Source organism: Lagenorhynchus albirostris, chromosome 3, assembly GCF_949774975.1.
Source record: "Lagenorhynchus albirostris chromosome 3, mLagAlb1.1, whole genome shotgun sequence".
Taxonomy (NCBI): Eukaryota; Metazoa; Chordata; class Mammalia; order Artiodactyla; family Delphinidae; genus Lagenorhynchus; species Lagenorhynchus albirostris.
The window spans coordinates 146,282,421-146,303,812 of NC_083097.1; the positions used below are offsets into that span (position 1 = coordinate 146,282,421).

Consider the following 21,392-nt stretch of genomic DNA (forward strand, 5'->3'; position numbering starts at 1 on the left):
ACTCTCCTCACCCTACTCAGGTTCTGACTCCCCATGCCTAGCTAGCCCCTAACCCACCCCTGTATAGATTCCTTTCTTGGGCCTGTTGAACTTCAAAATCCTGCACTGTGCCCCCAACCCATGCCCGCAATGCACAGATACCCTTGGTATCTGGGCTCCAAACCCCCACAAGAGGCCAAAACTCTGAATGGATACTCTCCTCCCCTGCTGGTCTCTGACACTCCAAGAAGGACCACTCTCATGACGGGATGCTCTCCTCATCCCATTCAGGCTCTGACAGGCTTGTCAACCAGCCCTCTACACAGAAGTCCTCTTCACCCTGCTTGGCCCACGGTGGCTCCCCCGACCTTCTTTTGCCACAGCTGGTATAAACCTTGCTCTACCTACTGGATGGCTTCAGGACTAGCACAGAGTATGCATTAATAGTTCCCCCTTTTACTCTCAGAAGTGTTCTTGGTGAACAATGAACTATATGTATAAGTCAACATACAACATAAGACTCTAAGTATAATCAACTTATGTACAAGTCAACCTGGGAAAGCTTTTTTGGAGCAGTGTTTTTAGATGTCCTGAGGGCAAAATTTTGTCTTTTCTGCCTCTCCTAGTAATAAAGGATATTGATAGTTCACTTAACATTGCTACTATATGCTTTAGTTATGATAGTAAAAAGAATCATACAAACCTAAATTTCTCTCAGTAGAGGACTGATTAAATAAATCATAGTATATACATATGGAGGAATATGGTACTGTTACAAAAGAAATGAGGTTGATCTATAATACTGACATTGAAAAATACCTAAAATGCATATATTGTTAAGCAGAAAAATCAAGGTACAAACCAGTTTTATAGCATGATCTCAGAAATTTTTTTTGCCCACATATGTATGTGTAGAGACAGAGGCATGGAAGGACATATGCTGCTATATTAAGATAGGTTATTTCTGAGAGGCTGCTATTCTTGGTAATTTTTACTTTTGATTTTATACAATTCTGTACCATAAAATTTTATATAAAAATCACGGATTTCTTCTATAGTCAGGAGAAAATGATAGAAATACTCTTTTAAAATAAATTTCAGTAATTTGAAAGGATTTAATATGGGTATCATCTCTCCTAAGCTCCTCAGTATGACATATGCTACTCGTGGGGAAGGTGTTAATGTGTGTTGGGGCAGAGGAGATGGGAGGCAGAAAAAGAAAGGAGAAAGAAGAAAGTTCACAACTTGGTTTTCCTTGAGATATTCTTAGGTGCTTTTGTTTTTCCTTACAGTAAGAGACTTGCCTGCTCAGCTTGGTATCCTCACAGTAAATTTAAAACATAACTCTTAGCAAAAGGAAAATGTTGACCCTTAAGGAAGGGGCTTGGGTTGTAAGAAATGGTATAGCTTTTGCCTGCTCAAAGTAATATTAGTATGTGAAGGACATAATTTTATATTTTAGTCCAAATTAATTTTACTCTAAAAACAATTAAACAGTATTGTTCTCATTGATACAGGCTTAAACATATTTTATGGATATCTTTTAGAAAAAATCACTTGAAATGGGGACATGCCTATTTCTGGGAAGTAGCTATGTGCATAAAATGGGCTATGACTGGTGATAGCTCTTTTTTCCTGCCCTATTCCCCTAGGATTTACACATTTTATATTTTCCATTTCAATTTAAGATTGCATTATTTAAAAAAAAAGTTACATGCACACACATACCACATCCACACTTTGCCTTACTCCAGAAAAGATTTATGGCAGTAGTGCCTGCCTGGTCAAGTTCAGATTTTCTGATTGGTCTTTCTTCCAAATATATACACCTGCCATCAACACTTCTTTGGTAAGTACTTCCTTAATGAGATTAACAGTAATCTATTTTGGTGTCACTTTTTGTTATACCATAAGTTTTCCTCTCAATATAAAAATGAATAATGTACCTTTTAGAAAATCTTGAAAACACAGAGACATGATAAAGAAGAAAAAAAATCACCTGTTAATTCCACCATTTATAAGACAGCACTGTTAATATTTGTTTGTATTCTGTTCCATTCATTTTTTTCTATGCCTTTTTTCATTTGATTGAAATGATAAATTGTTCCATTTTTCCTTTTACCCTTAACCTTGTAAGACAGCATTTTCCATATTTTTTTTTACAAAACTCTCCATAAATATAATTCTTCATGACTGTACAGGATTCTGCCATACGATGTACCATAGTTTACTTAAGCTTTTCTGCTTTTTCCTATTGTAAATCATGCTATAATAAATATCTTGGCATATAAAACTTTAAAAAAATTTAGGCTTTTTTGTTAGAATCACTTTCTAGAAGTTGGGTGAAGATGAACATGTTCAAGGTTCTTGATACATATTGCAAAATTGCTTTTCAGAAAGGTTATACTGCTTTATTCATCCAGTAGCACTGCATATCAGGTCACATTTTATCATGATCCTGCTTAGCAGTAACTTTAAGATGCATATTAAGTAATGCTACTCTCTTGCTTACATAATCAATGCCTTAAACTCTTTACTATGATGTAGAGGAATTAATATGCAAGTAATATAAGGCAATGTACAGAATGAGAAACATTAATTTTTATTTGTCAAAATAATGGCATTATTAATACACAGCAGTATACCCTTATTGGCAGTGCATTAAAAGTAAAAATCATTTAAAGAAAAAGTATGTATAGTTTTTAATATATATGTAATAGTCAAGATTGTAAATAACTCATATCCATATCATTAGTGAAGAAACAAATTTTTTTTCTTACTCTGGTTTCACACTGGCTATTTAAATAAATGGAGTTTAAAGTTAATGACTTAACAAAACAAAAATATAGTTGAAATCAACCAACATGAAAGAAATATACACAGGTAAATATTTTATATAACTGTTGCGTTTGAAGGGGTTTTACGTAAATTTGAATTTATTGGATTCATTCTCCTTCTATTTCTCTTACCTGCCTGCCCTCTGCTGGATTCCCCAAACTTATTGACGTATTAAGCAATCTTACTCAGTGTATTTAATAAAATTACATTTGTAGAATAAGTTAAGGGAAATGTGTACTAATGCTTCCTATATTTTGTTTATAATGTTACTAAAGTAAATGATTGATCATAAGTTTTACATTTTAAGTATTCATAAAGTGAGAATTTTAGTTGGATATTTGGAATTTTCAGTCCCACCATTTATGAAAACATGAGATAGAAATGCTGTTAATGCAGGAAATGTCAGAGCCTTTCAAAATTTTTCAGGATTGAGAAGCTGGGTGGGGCAGGAGGGACAATGAGGAAATATCCAATTTGATAGTAAATTCACAAAGTAAAAAAGTGTAGAATAATTTACTGTTTGATTAAAATTATAATGCTACTCCATTAAAAATATTGATTTAAATATGATATTCAGGGGCTTCCCTGGTGGCGCAGTGGTTGAGAGTCTTCCTGCCGATTCAGGGGACGCGGGTTCGTGCCCTGGTCCGGGAAGATCCCACATGCAGCGGAGTGGCTGGGCCCGTGAGCCATGGCCGCTGAGCCTGTGCGTCTGGAGCCTGTGCTCCGCAACGGGAGAGGCCACAACAGTGAGAGGCCCGCGTACCGCAAAGAAAAAATTAATAATAAAATAAAATAAATACGATATTCAGAGAATATGAATTTACTTGGTAATAAAATTAGTATTTATGTAGCACTTATTATTTACCACATGCTAAGTACTTTATATATATTAACTCATATAGTCATCACAGCAACCTATGAGATATATACTATTAGTCTCCATTTTACAGTTGAGGAAATGAAGGCATGGCGAGGTTAAGTAACTTCACCAAGTTTACCAGCTAGTAAGTGAGGTAACTGGTATCCTAACCCAGGCTGTTTGGCTCCATGTTCTTTTCCTAACCGCCGTGCTTGGCTGTCTCATCTCAATATTACTTCTTGTAAAATTTTTGAATTATAGACTTACTGTTATCCTGACCTTAGAAATGACAAATCAAATCTCAGAGTTGTTAGGTGAATTTCCTAAAGCACCAGAATTACAAATGCTAATCGAATCCCCTAAAAAGATACAAAGATTAAAGACCCATCTGTCTTTTTTAGAAGGCTAGTAGCCATAAAGGAAGATAATTTTGTAATTCCTAAGGGCTCTAAATGTCCCTCCATTAATTGAGTTTTGTGACAGAAATGAATTATTTGACATCCTGGAGCATCTTCTGTGCTAATTTTAATAGCTGTAGTGACACAATTCTATCTTAAATTTTGTTAATTGACAAAAAAAGATATGGAGTTGTGTGCATATTTTGCTGACAGAAAATCACGGAAGGGAGTGTTAATTAAAGAGAAATCTTATGTGGTCACTCAAATTTAAAAGGAAAAAATAATTGGCTTCTCATTTCCAGAATTACCTGGTGACTCCACAGAACAGTCAGCCGCTGTTCCTGTCACAATCTCATATTTGCCCCAAGGATATTCTGGAGTGGGAAAAAAATGCCAAATGGTCAAAGTTCAAGTAATTGTTCCTCTCTTAATGACCTAAAAATTGAGGTAACAGAAGTGCTACTTTAAAACTGTAGCTTTAAAATGTGGTTGGGATCTAGAAGTTAGGCAAAGGCAATAGTCAGTTAAAATAATGGGGTATTTATTATGTGGCAGGTGCAATAGGGAGGTCAGAAGTGAACACTGGTGCTTTGGATGTGAGAGTCGGAAATGTTGGAATGTGAGAATCACAAACAAGATTGGATATCAAAAGTCTTGGGGGCATGGAAATGAAAGTTAAAATATAGGAATCAAAATCTTTAGGAATTAGGAGCACAAAATGGCAGGATGAAGGTATCAAAGATTTTAAAGTTTAGGAGTTGAGCTGTGGGGATGAGGATTCATGGGCTGTGGATGAGCTATGAAAATCAAGGGTGAAGAATGGAAGATGCAAATAGCCCGGCCATAATGAATTAGCTTATGCTGGATTAGACCTCCCACTGAAAACAATTATAAAAATGGGACAAATAAATATACATACATATTTAACAACTATATTACATATATACCAACTATAAAGAAATAAATATGTATTTAACAATAATTTAACATATTAACAACCATATCACACTATATATATATATATATATATATATATACATATATATATATTTAACAACTGCTTGAAGGTACTAGAGAACAACCAACAAAGGCAGGACTTAATTGGCTTCAATCCTTGAGAGCATGTGAGAGCATGAAAGCACTAAGGGCAAGATCCACATTTACTTCAGCTTTTCCCTTCCCTTCCCCTCCCACCCCAAAAGCATTTTCCAGTTGGCACAAGGAGTAACAGAGCTAAATAGATAGCAGCGATCTCAATAGGCCAGGAGCAGACAAGGGAGTCTGGGAACAAAAGCAGCTGAGATTCTAGGGACAAAATTCTAGAGAGGAGCAAACCGCAGAGATGTGAGCCCCAAAATCTGTGTACAGATTTCCCTCAAATCATCAGTCAATTCTTAAGATGTATACCTGTAGGGAGAGACTTTAAGAAACTCAGCAGAAGAGCAGCATCTAAAGAGTCAAACAGATTTTAGCAGCTGCACAGTGATGGGGACAGGGATTAAGAGTTCAAGCCAACAGGGTGAAGGTGTCTTAGTAAACATCCCAGGCTTTTAGTTGTAAGATCTATTGAGGACCATGATCTAGGAATAAGGGTAAAATGGAAATAAACCTGAATTTAAAAGCCTAAAGCCAAGTCTTATAGGATTGGAGTGATCCTCTGGTATTCTATCTGCCTACTACAATAAAATTTTTTTAAAAACCTTCTTTGGAGAAAGCTGATATCATCCAGAACCTCTACAGTTTTTCTTCCACACTGTCTGACATTCAATAAGAAATTATTGAGGCACACTTGAAAAAAATAGGACCAAATACTAAAAGCCAGGAGGACCCACAGCTGATTCAGATATCAGAGTTATGTGTCACAGGCTTTACATAATATAATTAAAATGTTCAAGAAAATAGAGGAATGATAAAGAATTTCACCAGAGCCTTGGAATCTATTCAAAGAATGGAAAGGGAGGAGTCAAATGAAAATTCTGGAACTGAAAATATTATAACTAAAATTAAGAATTCAACAGAGGGGTTGTATACCAGCTCAGACACAGCAGAATAGAGTTTCTACTGACTTGGGTGAAAGGTCAGTAAAAAATATGTGGATTAAAGCATGACAAGGAAAAAAGACAAAATATACAGAAAAGAGTATAAGAGACATATGGAAAACTCTAAAAGGTTTAACACACACGTACTTGGGGTTTCAGAAGGAGAAGAGAGACAGAAAGGGACAGAAACAGTATTTAAAGAAATACTGACTGGGAATTTTCAGACATTGATAAAAAAACCCCATCAGATCTCATATTTAAGAAGCTTTATGAACCCCAAGCAGGAGCACACACACACACAGAGTTATATCACACTCAAACTGCTAAAGACCAAAAGAAAGAGAAAAATTTTAAAGCAGCCAGGGGTGGGAGAAGGAGACATATTACCTTCAGAGGAGCAGCAATCAGACTGATGGCTAATTTCTGAACAGAAACAATGGTAACCAGAAATCAAGAGAAAGACATTTTTTAAATGCTCAAAAAAAATTAAAAAGCCAAAATAGAATTCTATACCCAACAAAACTATCCTTTAAAAATGTAAGTGAAATAAAGATGTTTTCATGTTAACAAAAGCTGAGAGAATCTGCCACTAGTAAACATGAACTATAAGAGGTATTAAAGGAATTTTTCACACTAAAGTACAATGACCCCAACTGGAAGTGTCAAACTTCAAGAGGAACTCCTTTCAGAAAGGAGTGACTTTGGCCTACTTCTCCTCAAATAAATTCTCATTCCAATGGAATCATTCAGTGTAAAATATAAATTCATGTTAAATGAGATCTAGACAAGAAGTGAACTAGAATTTTATAACTTAGCAATATGTAGAAGATACTGTCAGTTTAATTTTAACCAAAATAAAGTTTTTTAAAAAAATGAAAGCTGGGTTCTGGGAGTCAGGGATCAAGGACAGCAGCTGGCATGTAGGAGTCAAAGGTTATGGCTGATCTGTCATTGGCAAGTGGGTGTTAGGGGACAAGAAAAGATGTGGAGATGGGGGAGTTAGAAGGCGTGGGCAATAACTATGCTCTAGGGGTTAGAGGTCAAGAGAGTCTGTGGGAGATGTAAGGTCAGGGGTCATGGCTGACAGTTGGGTGGTGGTGGTTGCCTCAAGGGCCGGAGGTCTGAAGTCACGACTCACCTGAGGAAGTTGAAGCATGAGAACGGGGAGGGGTGATGGGGGTGGTGGCGGTTGAGATTCCTGGCCCCCGGCCCCGCCCCTCTCGGCTGGCCCCGAGCGCGCCGCCTCCGTCACCCCGTCCTTCCCCGTCAGCCCCGCCCAGTCCGGAGCTTCGAACGCGAAGGCAGCTCGGCCGAGGCGACAAGCGAGGTAGCGAGTGGCGCAGGGACCCAGCGGGCTGCTGGGGCTTCTGCGGCGCCCGCCTACGCTCCCTCCCCTCGGGCGCTCGGGGCGCCGACTGGCGCCGCCCCCCGGGAAGATGGCGCTGCACTTTCAGGTCAGTGCGCTTTGCGCCGCGGGTTCTCGCTCCGCCGGTCAGCCGCCCCGGGAACCCGGCGGGACGCTGGGGTCTGGAGACTGAGGGCCGAGGCCGGTGGCGGAGGCCGCGGGGTCGCGGGCCGGTGCCTCGGAGCCCCAGCCCCCGTCCCCGGCCAGGGACCCACGCACTGGCTTGGGCTGCACACCCCGGGCCCGGGCCCGAAGAAGGGGCGGCCAGAGCTTGGGGTTGACGGTGGAGGGGCAGGGGCCAGCCTGGAGCTCGCACCTCGGGGGAGGTACGGATGCTGAGGACCGGCCGCGTGGGAGCCCGCTCTCCCCGGTGCCGCCGCACGGCGCGCACGGAGGCTTCGGCGGCGCCCTAGCAGGTGGGAGCCCGGCCGGACCAGCCTTCCCGCCGCGTCGTGGGCCGCGGTTCCATCGTCTGCCTCCACACAGTTCGTACGGAGCTCGAGAAGGGGGCCTGGGTCCGCCGATGGAGGGCGCAGCAGTTGGACTTTAATTGGCCAGAGCGGGCAGGGGCTGTGTATATGGGGAGTTGCGAAGGAGGGCTCTGCAGCAGCTTCATTGGAGGAGGAAACGGGGGCAGGACGCGCGCTAGGAGCGCAGAGATGGTCTGGATGGGACGCGGGCTGGAGGAAGGCTCACGTATTCTCGGGCACTCTAGCATATGCATGCAGTTATTCATACAACAAACATTTATAGAGCCTTCCCCCGCCCCCCACGTGTCTCAAGCACGGTGCAAAGTTCTGGGATAAAGGATTACATCATCTTACCATACTTGCCCTCATGGAATTCACGGATAATTATATAGTACATGTGAAAAATGGTGTGATAGAATTAATCACGGGATATCATGGGACATTGAAAAGGGGCAGTCAACCGTGTGTGTGCGTGTGTGTGTGTGTGTGTGTGTGTGTGTGTGTTGGGAAGGAGTGAGGCAGAGCTGCTGTGCTTCTCAGGCAAGCTTTTTTGAGCTTCTGTTCATCTACTAATGTATTGTAGTTCCTACTTTGCTAGGCCCTTAAGATATAGCTCTAGCAAAACTTTATGATTTGTACACTCAGGAAACTTGCAGTCTAGTGGATACCGAAAGAATTGTAGGAGTTGGCCAGACGAAGAGGAAGCGAAGGGTATAGAGGCAAAAGGATAGTGTGAGCCAAGTCAAAGAATTGTGGAAGAACATGGCACACTGCAGGAAGTTTGGTTTGGCTGGAGCTTAAGGTTCATATAAAAGGGAAGGGAGCAGGGAAGCCTGTGGAGGCAGGAGATGACCTTGGAGAGGTAGGCAGTCTCATAATATGCTGACAGTATATCTAAGTGTCCCAACCCTTTGTAGATTTCTTTGGATCCCCTGTGACTACAGTGACTCATTACTTATTATTGATTCTTCCAAAGGGTCTTTTCTTTTCAATCAGCCACTCTCCTATCAGGTAATTGACAGCTCAGGAGGTAGTAAGCCTGACACATTACCTTTTGACTCCTTGCCATTTCTAAGCGTCTCTAGGTCAAAATAATGTTATTTATTACCACTTTAGTAAATACGCCCTTTGGAAATCTTCACAGGAGGAATTTCACAGGGAGGACTTTGAGATTGTAAACAGGTAAACAGATGTTCATAATTCAGGTGTAAATCTTTAGGGCAATTAAAAACTGTGGTGGAAGTTTTGGGGACTTCCCTGGCGATCCAGTGGTTAAGAATCTGCCTACCAATGTAGGGGATGTGGGTTTGATCCCTGGTTAGGGAACGAAGATCCCACATGCAACTAAGCCCACGCATCGCATCAAAGACCCAGCGCAGCCAAAAAAAAAAAAAACTATGGTGGAAGTTTGGAACAGTTTCAGACTTGGAAAGATGAAGCATAATAGTAAATTACCCAGTCTGGAAGATTTCTTCATACTTAGGTAGTGGTGGAAAAATTAGCTGCTAATGCCAAAATTACCCAAATTGGTTTCCTAGGAATGCATTTCACAGCAGTTCTGGGAAGCTTAAAAGTGGAGTTGAACAAGTAAAAGACCTGATGATTTGGGGGGCCAGAATTAAGCTCTGAACCTTCTCAGTTTGAATTGTTTTCAGCATATGGATCATATTGTTACCCAGTTAACTCAAGGAGCCTTTATTACTAGTGATAACTGGTACCTAGCATTTTGAATTTTCACATGCTTGTTGTAGATGTTCAGCCCCACAACTAGCTTGAGAGGTGTGCATATACAATCGGCTTGCTGTATCCCTGAGTTTTGCATCTGTGGATTCAACCAACTGTAGATTGAAAATACTCTCAAAATTCCAGAAAGCTCCAAAAAACTTCCATTTGCTGCACTCGTGACAACTATTTGCATAGCATTTACATTGAATTTACAATTATTTACATAGCATTTACATTGTATTAGGTATTATAAGTAATCTAGAGATGATTTAAAGTATTTGAGAAGATGTATAGAGGTTATAGGCAAATACTATGCCATTTTATATAAGGTACATGAACATCTTTGGGTTTTGGTATCTGCAGGGTGTCCTGGAGCCAATCCCCCTACTTATGTGCATATATACATTTTATCCCTGAAGACACTAAGTCTTAGAACAATTGTGACTTGCCCAAGGCTACAGAATTAGAGTAGTCTTAATAACTCATGTTTCCACATTCTTTCCTACAAATATCTTACTGTCATCTACCCAGCAGGGAAGTTAGTGAAAAATTATGCCATTTTGATAAGTAAATAAGTGAATTTATGTAAGGGGAAGTTAGGTCACTGCTTCACAGTCTTTTTCACATCATAGCATACATAAAAAATGGTAATTGTGTGGTTCATTGACATAAACTGCTCATAACCAAAAGCCTGACTGGAGGACAAGGGGATCAATGTCCCTGACATACTATAACCATTCAAGGCACATGCATTCTGGTTAGGAAGCTGTGGGTTAGGGTACTCTGTCCCAAAGGAAGAAATGGATGTGGATTATCTGAGAGGAGACAGTCCAGATTAGAGGGTAGGGGACAGAGTGAGGCAAGATATTTCTGGGACCAAGTAGGAGGTAGGCACTTAAGATTTAACAGAAGGACCTTGATGAGAATCAAGGGATAACATTAGGAAAAATTTAGGAGATGCAGTTGGTCGATCTTTTTAGCTTTCAGGATTATTCCAGAACCTGGGACTATAGTCATGCTTAATAGCCAGCCAGGCATTCTGATATGATCAGGCATACCTGATGTGATCTAGATGTGATTGTGAACTATTATAGTTGAATACGATGGTAACATGATGAGAAAGGGCTTTAGAAAAGATCATCCTGTATGGAGTTGAATGGGAGAAACTATAGACAAAAGACCAATGTGGTGTTTTATAATTAACTGAAGAGATTATTTACAATTTGTGTAGATCTGCTGTGTGCCAGGAGGTGGATTAAGCTTTCTCTCGTCTTTTCTGTCTTAATCTTCACAATTACTTTAGATGGAATCTTCACAATTATTTTAGATGGTGGATATTACTACCTGCAGTTTCAAAAGTGAGGTTTAGAAAATTTAAATAATTTGCTTGAGGTCACTTAATAAGTAATTGGACAGATTCCAAAGCTTCCACTCTGGTTCCCAAAGAAGCCCCTAAAGAAATCCTGGGCACTGGAGGCCACAGTTGGAAAATACTCTTCTATTGATCTACTGTCTATGAATATCATGTAGAGGTGTTGAGTCTGAGTCTTTATTTTAAAAGAATTGGTAGGATTTTGTGATAAATTAGGTAGGTACCTGGAATTAGCCAAACTGCGAGGTTTGAGGGCACAGTTTGCAAGACTGTTCTCACTTCTGACACCACCTGCATATTTGGGGGTTTCCCAGTACCACTCTCAGCTTTGATAGTTTAACAGAAGAACTCACAGAATTCACTGAAAGCTATCATACTCAGTTTATTATCAGGAAAGTATGCAGATTAAAATTGATTAAAGAAGAGATACATAAGGCAGAATCTGGGAAGGTTCTCAAACAAAGCTTTTGTTGTCCTCAGGACATGTTACTCTCCCAGCATATATGTGTGGCAGTAAGCACCAAGTATTGCAAACCAGGGAAGTGCACCTGAGCTTTGAGCTCTGGAGTTTTTAATTGGAGCTTCTTTATGTAGTCATTGATTGACTGGTTGGTTGCCACATGATTGAGCTCAGTCTTTAGGTCAGATGATACTGAGCAATCTAAAGTCCTGGGATGGCCAGCCACCATGGTCTGCTACACACACACACACACACACACACACACACACACACACACACACACACACACACACACACACACACACACACACACCACACACACACACACACACACACACACACACACCACACACACACACACACACACCACACACACACACACACACACACACACACACACACACACACACACACACACACACACACACACACACACACACACACACACACACACACACACACACACACACACACACACACACACACACACACACCCCCGCCCCTACCCTGAACAAAAACATTCCTATCTTTGACGTAGATTACCTCCCAGAATCTAAGGGCAAAGACCGCAAGGCCAAACTCTTAACTATATAGGAGGGACTAGGGAGAAGGAAAAGTAAAAGATAACATCAAGATTGTAAGTCTAGATTCTGGTCTACACCTCCGAAACCACTGAAAAAAAGGGACAGTTGATGTGAAAATCTGTGGGAAATATGTTCAATTCAGTTCCTGACATTTTGGGGCTGTTTTCAACATCTTTCTTGATTTCCAAGAAGAAGTTTGTAGATAAATATAAAGGTGGTGAATAGACAGTTGAAAGTGTGGACTAGGACATCACCTGCAGGTACATGATGACTAAAGTCAAGGGTGGTAAGATGGCAAGGTGCTGAGGAGACAACATGTGCTTGGGGCCCACAGATTTGTATGTGGCTCAGAATTGACCATTTACTCTTATCTTGAGCAACGTGCGTGTGTGTGTGTGTGTGTGTGTGTGTGTGTGTGTGTGTGTGTGTGTGTGTGTGTGTGTGTGTGTGTGGATATATATATGTGTGTATATGTATGTATTTGATCTCTCAGCCTCAGTTCTTTTTTTTGTGTGTAAAATGGGTGTGCTAAAAATATGTGCTTTACAGGAGTCTACTTTTTAGAATTGGTTTAAAAAATAGAAGATGGAAATACTTTTGTAAACCTTTAAAGCACTAAAACAAATATGATCCAATTCATTGTAGAAGAAGGAGTTCTAAGAGGCCCAGAAATAAGCCCCCAGGTATGCTCGGGAAAAGGTAGTAAAGGGAGGAAAAAACAAAGAGTTTATGGAAAATGAGCAGCTTTAAGATAAAGGCACTTTGTATTAATGGTAGTCAAGAAGCTTAATTCCAGAAGGCAGGAAAGATACAGGGAAGAGTAATTGAAAGGAGTTTAAATTTAATTGAGCAGGGATTTTTTTGTGGTTCATCGATTTATTGTTTTATTATTGGGGACATTTTTCTAGGACAAAAAACCTTCATTTTTTTCCAGCTTTCTTGAGGTATAATTGACAAATAATAAACTGCACATTCTTAAAATGTCCTTTTGGATGAATTTTGACGTAAGTATATTAACTGTGAAACCATCTCGGAAATCAAGATAATGACCATATCTATCACCCCCCCAAACTTTCCTTATGCTCCTTTGTAATCCCCCCTTGCTGCTTCCCTATCCTGTTCTCCCACTCTCTCCTCCCTCCCCAGCCTGAAACCGCTGATCTGCTTTCTTTCACTATAGAACCATACAATATATACTGTTTTTGTCTTGCTTCTTTTACTAGACATTTACCTGTCGATGGATACATGATGGGAATTACTGTATAGAAAGAAGTCACATCATTTACTGGTTAATTGTATGTCAAGTGCAAAGTGCAGAAATGAGTCCAGAATAACTTGGAAGATATTTAGACTGTAGGCAGGATTATGTCATTGTCTCCTAGGCTATGGAAGTTGGGTGCTGTCTGTTTATGTTTGATAGTTTATCGATGGGAGTTAGGTGATATCCAATCCTACTTGTGTTACCTGTTATTTATTTATATGGGCTTCTTATGGTGATATGAAGCCATGTAGAAGCTTTAATAACTCAAACCCGGTTTGTCAACAAGTTGAGAAGGGATCCATTTCTCTGAGGCATTCTTATGTTAACCATATTCTCAGACATCAGTTTATAAAACTAAGATGCAGTTTATCAGTTCACTATGAAAAATAGTCTCTCTTTATAGACAGATTTTCTGGAAAATCAAATGCTAATCAGAAGATTGCTTGGTCACTCAGCAGTCATCACAAGTTTAACTACTTGAAATGTTTAGATAATGCTTTTCCACAGGGTAAGGATCTTTGTGTATGTATCCTTTTCTCTAAAAAGATTTATCAGTAGTATGCCAGGCATTTATTTAATTGTTATCATTACAGTGAAAGAATAACTTAATTTTTTCCACTTTGTTTCAGTCTTTCTTAAGAGAAAGTTCAAACCTTTACCTTTTTATCTTTCACTGCCTTTCGGTGGTTAATAATTTGAAAGGCATTTGGGACATTGTTGTAAAATACTTTTTAAATACACTTCAGACTTGTTCTCTGTTGGAGTTCACTAAATCAGTATAGCAAAAAAGACAAAATTCCAGAACTTTTTCAGAATATTTCCAAATAGATTTACTCAGGTGCCACTGAATTGATTAATATTAATGTTTGTGTTAGTTTCTTGGGGCTGTTGTGACGAATTACCACAAACTAGGTGGGTTAAAACAACGAAAATTTATTTTTTTTTTAGAAGCTATTTTAGCTTTATATTTTTATTTTATTTTATTTATTATTTATTTTCTTTATTTTTGGGGGCTGCGTCGGGCCTTCGTCGCAGCATGTGGGATCTCATTGCAGCGTGCAGGCTTCTCTCTAGTTGTGGCGTGCAGGTTTTCTCTCTCTAGTTGTGGTGCGCAGGCTCCAGGGTGCGTGGGCTCTGTAGTTGTGGTTCTTGGGCTTAGTTGACCCGCAGCCTGTGGGATCTTAGTTCCCCGACCAGGGATCAAACCCGCGTCCCCTCCATTGGAAGGCGGATTCTTTACTACTGGACCACCAGGGAGGTCCCAGAAAATTTATTCTTTTATACTTACAGAGGCCAGAGTCTGAAATTTATGTGCTGACAGGGTTGGTCTCTTCTTAGAGGGCTTGAGGGAGAAACTGTTCTGTGCTTTGTCCCTAGTTTCTGATAGCTGCTTGCAGCCCATGGTCCATTGGCTTGTAGATGCATCACCCCAATCTTTGCCTCCTTTTTATGACTTTTTCTCTTGTTTCTGCATCTCAAATGTCCCTCTCTCTTGTGAATCATTGGATTTAGGGCCCGCCCTAAATCCAGGATGATCTCATCCCTAGATCAGGATTTGCAAAGACCCTATTTCAAAATAATTCGAAGGGACTGGTGGTTAGGACTTGGATATATCTTTTAGGAGGACACAATTCCACCTATTACAATATTCTTATTAGGTGATACTAATAATAAACAGCTAACGTTTGTAGTGTGTAATGTGTGCCAGAAGTTGTGTGGCCCTAACTCATTTAATCCTCCCAGCGACCTTTTGTTTTTCAGCAGTTAGGTTTTCTCAGTATTTCTGGCTTCGTTCTTTTTTATACTCAAGAAGTCTACTTCTTCAGAGACTCGTAGACCTAGATGAATGCGTGACAGCAGGATCAGTTTATCTTTAAATTATTCTGGGTATTATCAGCTCTAAAATTTAGCCCTTCAAATTTATTAGATGAAGGAAAAGGTTTCTGAGGTTGATCATGAGTCATGAGAGGGAAAAAGGTAGCTCTTTTCATTTTTGTGTTTCTTACCCTTGGAGGAAATATGGGAATTCATATGTATTCATGAACCATAAATTTTCTATGCATTTTAATATGATGAACAGTATGTAGTAGCACTCCGAGGGCTTCTTGGGCCAATCTAGGTAGAGGAAATGTTTAAAATGTGGTTCATTTTTGCCGTCCTTTATCCTAATTTATCCTTTTGAAACCTTTCTTTTGTACTTTTATTTTCACTCTAGCAAAAAATTCCCTAGTCTGAGATGTTGGGCTCTGAGCTGGATAGAGAAGTGGAAAATGCCATAAAGAAACTAAGGAGAGAGAAGTGAAAAGCATAATGGGAGCTAGAGGAGGTTTCATTTCAGTGTTTCTTATGTATTCCTGTTAGACAAAGGTACATGCATTTGACGGAATGTTTAGATTAGTGTAGCTGTAAGGCTGCCACATAAAAATTCAGGTCAGAAAGGATAAAAAATAGTATTTCTTTATGAATATCCCATTACCTTCATATGCCCACCTGACGTTGAAATCTGTGCCAGCTTTTTTTTGTCCTCCAAAGAATAATCTCTAAGTTCAAACTGAAGTAGTTTTAGTAAGACACCTTTAACAAAAATTCTCTAAAGCTGAGAGGAATACTGAACTCATTTAGAATTTTTTCTTTCAGATTTTATCCACGTGTCGTATATCTTCAGATTAGGTTATGTTTATAAACAGAATGAATTATTCTTTTTTATTTTTATTTTTTAAATTGGCTTGTTTGTCCTCCTTATATATTTTTAATACAATTTTTAAAGATTACCCTTCACTTACAGTTATTATAAAATATTGACTATATTCCCTGTGTTGTACAACATATCATTGTAGCCTATCTTACACCCAGTAATTTGTACCTCCCACTCCCCCACCCCTATATTACTTCTCACAGGTAACCACTGGTTTGTTCTCTGTTTCTGTGAGTCTGTTTCTTTTTTGTTATATTCACTAGTGTGCTGTAATTTTTAGATTCCACATATAAGTGATATCATACAGTATTTGTTTTTCTCTGTATGACTTATTTCACTTAGCATAATGCCCTCCAAGTCCATCCATATTACTGCAAGTGGCAAAATTTCATTCTTTTTTATGGTTGAGGGATGTTCCATTGTATATATATATACCACATCTTCTTGATCCATTCATCTGTTGATGGACACTTAGGTTTCTTCCGTATCTTGGCAATTGTAAATACTGCTGCTGTGAACATTGGGGCACATGTATCTTTTTGAATTAGTGTTTTTGGTGTTTTTGTTTTTGTTTTTGTTTTTTTGATATATACCCAGGAGTGGAATTGCTGGGTCATATGGTAGTTCTTTTAGTTTTTTGAGGAACCTCCATACTGTTTTCCACAGTGGCTGCAACACTTTACATTCCCACCAACAGTGTATGAGAGTTCCCTTTTCTCCACATCCTTGCCAACATTTGTTATTTGTGTTCTTTCTGATGATAGCCAGAATGAATTATTCTTTATGTCTGTAAAATAGGAGCCTACAAGATGATAGCTAGTTATTACACTGCTATAAGTAACATGGGGTCAAGTCATAGTTCCTGAGAATCATGCCGTAGTTTACCTGCAGCACTATGAGCCATTAGTTCTGAAGACCCACATCAGCATATATTTATATCTTTTCTTTTATATAGATGGAACCATTGAAGTTCTTATAATCTGAAAAAGAATGTAAATTGGCATAATGTCTGCAACTTGCACATGATAATTCCCCTTACCCATCTCTTTAGCTTCTTTTGGCAACTCCTCCTGGCTGTCTGTCTACCAGTCATACTGACCTTTTAATGCCTTGAAACGATTAAGCTCTATTCTGGCCTCTGGTAAATGCTGTGTCTTTGCCTGAACTGCTGTCTAGTCTTTTTCATATGGCTTACCCTTTCAGGTCAGCATAAATGTTACTATATACTTTAGGCCAGCCTTTTTAAACCCCTTGGATTAGACAAGTCCTCCTCTTTCTGTACTCTTTCTTTTCTATCACAGAACTATCAATTTAAATAATTTAGAGGTAGGAGGTTTGCCTTTTTTTTGTTCACCACTGTGACCCCTAGTAAGTAGTTGTAGCTCAATAAGCATTTATTGATTTGACAAATACACACATGGTATTTGCATTCCTTGTTTCCTATGATTAATATATTTACCTTATTTTTTTTCACTCAAGTAAAATGTTAAATTTTTTTTTTTCTTCTTAAGAGTTTGGCTGAATTGGAAGTATTATGTACTCATCTCTACATAGGGACTGATCTTACTCAAAGAATAGAGGCTGAGAAGGCACTCCTGGAACTTATTGACAGCCCAGAATGTCTCAGCAAGTGTCAACTTTTATTAGAACAAGGAACAGTAAGTATTTGATAACAGCAATTAACAATGAAAGATCGGTAGGTATATGTCACTGTTAATGAATGCATGTAGGCTAGCAATGTAGGTTAACTGATAGGTATTACCGTATGTCGTTTTACTGTAGTTTATTTCACTGTTGAAGAATTGGAAAGCCTGGAAAGAAAACTTAGGGAAGAGCCCAGGAGGTGGAAATAGGCATGAATCAAAATACATTCTTGATTCCTCTTGGTCCCTTTTTATGTCTTCTGCCAGTGGCAAAAGTTACATTTTTAGAAAGTTGGAATTAAAAATCTAGGTGGGAGAGGCAGATTGTAATTAACTTTGAAATGTGAAGGAATGATTCAGAGGAATGCTGATTACTTCTTGCCTGCCTCTCTCCTAGAGATTCATAGCCATTCATTCAACATCATTTAGCAAGTATTTAAATGTAAAACCAGGCACTGTACTACCTACCTGCTTTATTTACAAGCATTAAAGTAACTCATAATTTAGCTGGGAAGGCATAGATGTATCACTATAAATAAAGAACTGTGGAATGATATGGTAAGCACTACAGTAGGAGACTGTAGGATCTATAGAGCAGAGGTTAGCAAACTTTTTCTGTAAAGGGCCAGATTGTAAATATTTTAGACTTTGTGGGCCAAGAGGCAAAATCAAGGATGTTTTATAAATATGCCTATTAGAAGAGAGAAAACAAATTTCCACAAAGTTTTGTTTATGAATTTTGAAATACAATAATTGAGTACAGTTTTTTTGTAGTATAAGTCTACTGATGAAAAGAATGGAATTATTCTTTTGGGGATGACATTTTGCTTAACTGGGGTTCAGAGTTAGTATTTCCTATCATTAGCATTGATTACAAATGTTCATATGTTAATACTGACCTGTAATGAGATTTTACAAATTTCATCTTTGGAAATGTCTCTTCACACAGATAGGTACTACGAAATATTGATATCAGCTGATAAGCATATGATTTTAATTAAGCATATTCATCACTTAGAAGGCATGTATAGTGTTTTATTAAAACTTCTCTTGATATTTGTCTTCTAGGATGTCATTACATTCTAGATTAATCACTTCCAATTGAAGGTTAGGTGGAGGCTCCTCAATTGCTCAGTTAAATGGATTTTGAAATATGGAAATTTCTGTTGCATTTGCAACAAGGTCTGAAAAAAAGTGCTGCTGGAACATAGTTTGAGCTCAGAAAGTATACTCAGCAATAGAGATCTTGCTACTTGTTTTAATATTTGATGTGTGGAAAGTATATAAAGCAGCTTGATATTACTTGTGATTCAATCAGTGTTAGTTGTGATTAGAGTAACTTTATTGCATTATAAGTTTCACATTAGTACTAAGCACTGTTTGCCTTTTAGACAATTTTGTAACTTTAGGTTGAATTCATTAAGAGACATTATCAAGTTTGAAGCAAAAACTAACTTCAAAAGCTATTTAATGTTCAACAATAGTGGATAAAATTGGTTCTTCTCATTCAGAAAAATTTCAGTCTCAGTCCTGAGCAAGAAAAAATTGCAGTAAAACTTTACCACTGCCAAGCTATAGAACTACTGTGCAGAAGGGCAAGTCAGAATTTTCAGCTTCTATTTCTGACAGAAATTTCCAGAACTGAAGATGAATTCATGAAAGTGAACTGAAGTCCACTGTTTTTTGTTTCTTTTTGTTTTTAGATTTTTTTTTTGATGTGGACCATTTTTAAAGTCTTTATTGAATTTGTTACAATATTGTTTCTGTTTTATGTTCTGGTTTTTTGGCTGCAAGGCACGTGGGATCTTAGCTCCCCCACCAGGGATCAAACCCGCACCCCCTGCATTGGAAGGCGAAGTCTTTTTTTTTTTAATTAATTAATTAATTAAGTTTTGGCTGCATTGGGTCTTCGTTGCTGCGCACAGGCTTTCTCTAGTTGTGGCGAGTGGGGGCTATTCTTCATTGCACTGTGTGGACTTCTCGTTGCAGTGGCTTCTTCTTGCAGAGCATGGGCTCTAGGTGCGCGGGCTTCAGTAGTTGTGGCACGTGGGCTCAGTAGTTGTGGATTGCGGGCTCTAGAGTACAGGTTCAATAGTTATGGTGCACGGGCTTAGTTGCTCGGTGGCATGTGGGATCTTCCCGGACCAGGGCTTGAACCCTGTCCCCTGCGTTGGCAGGTAGATTCATAACCACTGCACCACCAGGGAAGTCCCTGGAAGGCGAAGTCTTAAGTACTGGACTGCCAGGGAAGTCCCTGAAGTCCACTGTTAACACTACTGATTCATTAACATATGATAGATTCAAATATTGACAACAAAGTACCTACTGATGAATAATAAAATGAATACCACAGGCTTTAGTCTCTTACATTTTTACAAGCTTTGTAAATTTGTCCACTTAAGTCTTCTTTTTACCACCACTTGTGGCACATTTTAGCAACTACTTCAGGTTGTACAGAATTAGCATTTTCTCAGCTTTTTTCAAGATATTCTGACCAGTAATTGCATGCAGACTCTTCATAGAGATTAATTCTTTAGTCACTTCAAACTTAGCATTGACTTCTGGAATAAACAGATAATGTCGGTAACAGTATGAGCAGTGCATGTTGGTAACATCAGTAACTCATCAAGAACTAGGGAGAACCTCCAAATCATTCGCCTGGTTTGAAATTGAATTTTGATGTTGCTCTAATAATATCTTCAACTATCTGGGCCTTCTTCTCACTGAAAGTCTAGTAGTCTGAAGTTTATGTTCTCTGCATGTGTAACTTTGGCTACTGCAATAAAATAATGGTGATTTAATTAACTCTTTTGGTAAGTGGCTTTCCTTACTTGGCTAACAAATGAGCCATTTCAAAACCTAACTTTGGTTGCAGCCTCACTTTATTTTTTTGTGGAGAAATTTCACTGTTATAGATATTCTGTCTTAAATTTTCTCCTTTTTTCTGACTATTGATTACCTGTGAGTTAGGAATACTGACATGAGTGCTTGGTATGATATGGTCAACATATGTTGTATTCTTTTAGGACAGCTATAGTACAATTGCATAAAAAGCACATTGCTTTGCTATCTGATTCAATAACAAAATGATCCACATTCCACTGTGCCTTAAAAGTTAGACATTTGAAGTGCATTTCTATCTTTTCTTGTTTTGACATAACAGATATGCACTGGTAATAATAAAAGGTGCGTGTCATGTCATGGTGATACTCATGGCACTCTGTGCTGTGAAGTTAATAAGTACATCACTGCGGTTTATAGTGCACTGAGCAGCAGTGGGGAGGAGGCAGTGAGTGCCATATACTGTTTTAACTATTTGACTCTGCTGTCACAGTCTGAAAGCAGACTATATGCATGTGGCTGTGTTCTAATAAACTTTATTTATGGACACTGAAATTTGGATTTCATGTACTTTTCACATGTCACAAAATATTATTATTTTTATTTTTTTCCCAACTGTTTAAAATAGTAAAATCCATACATACCTCATGGGCCTTGCAAAAACAGGCGGGATTTGGTCCACAGGCCTTAGTTTGCTGACCTCTGGTCTAGAGAAAAAAAAATAGGGCTATCTTTACAAGAGATTGCTAGGCGTAGAGTGAATAACTGAATCAGATTTTGAAGGGTTGAGTATGCTATTAAGTTAAGACAGTTGGTGGTC

General features: G+C 38.8%; 1 protein-coding gene across 1 annotated transcript in view; it reads left to right on the forward strand.

Annotated features, from left to right (window-relative positions):
- The first annotated feature begins 7,438 nt into the window (after positions 1-7,438).
- Positions 7,439-21,392, forward strand: part of RANBP17 (RAN binding protein 17) — a 316,339-nt gene continuing 302,385 nt past the window's right edge. Inside the window, exons 1-2 of the mRNA XM_060144179.1 lie at positions 7,439-7,570; positions 17,600-17,746. Coding sequence (XP_060000162.1) covers positions 7,553-7,570; positions 17,600-17,746 — 165 coding nt within the window. The 5' untranslated portion in view covers positions 7,439-7,552. The remainder of the gene's footprint in view (positions 7,571-17,599; positions 17,747-21,392) is intronic.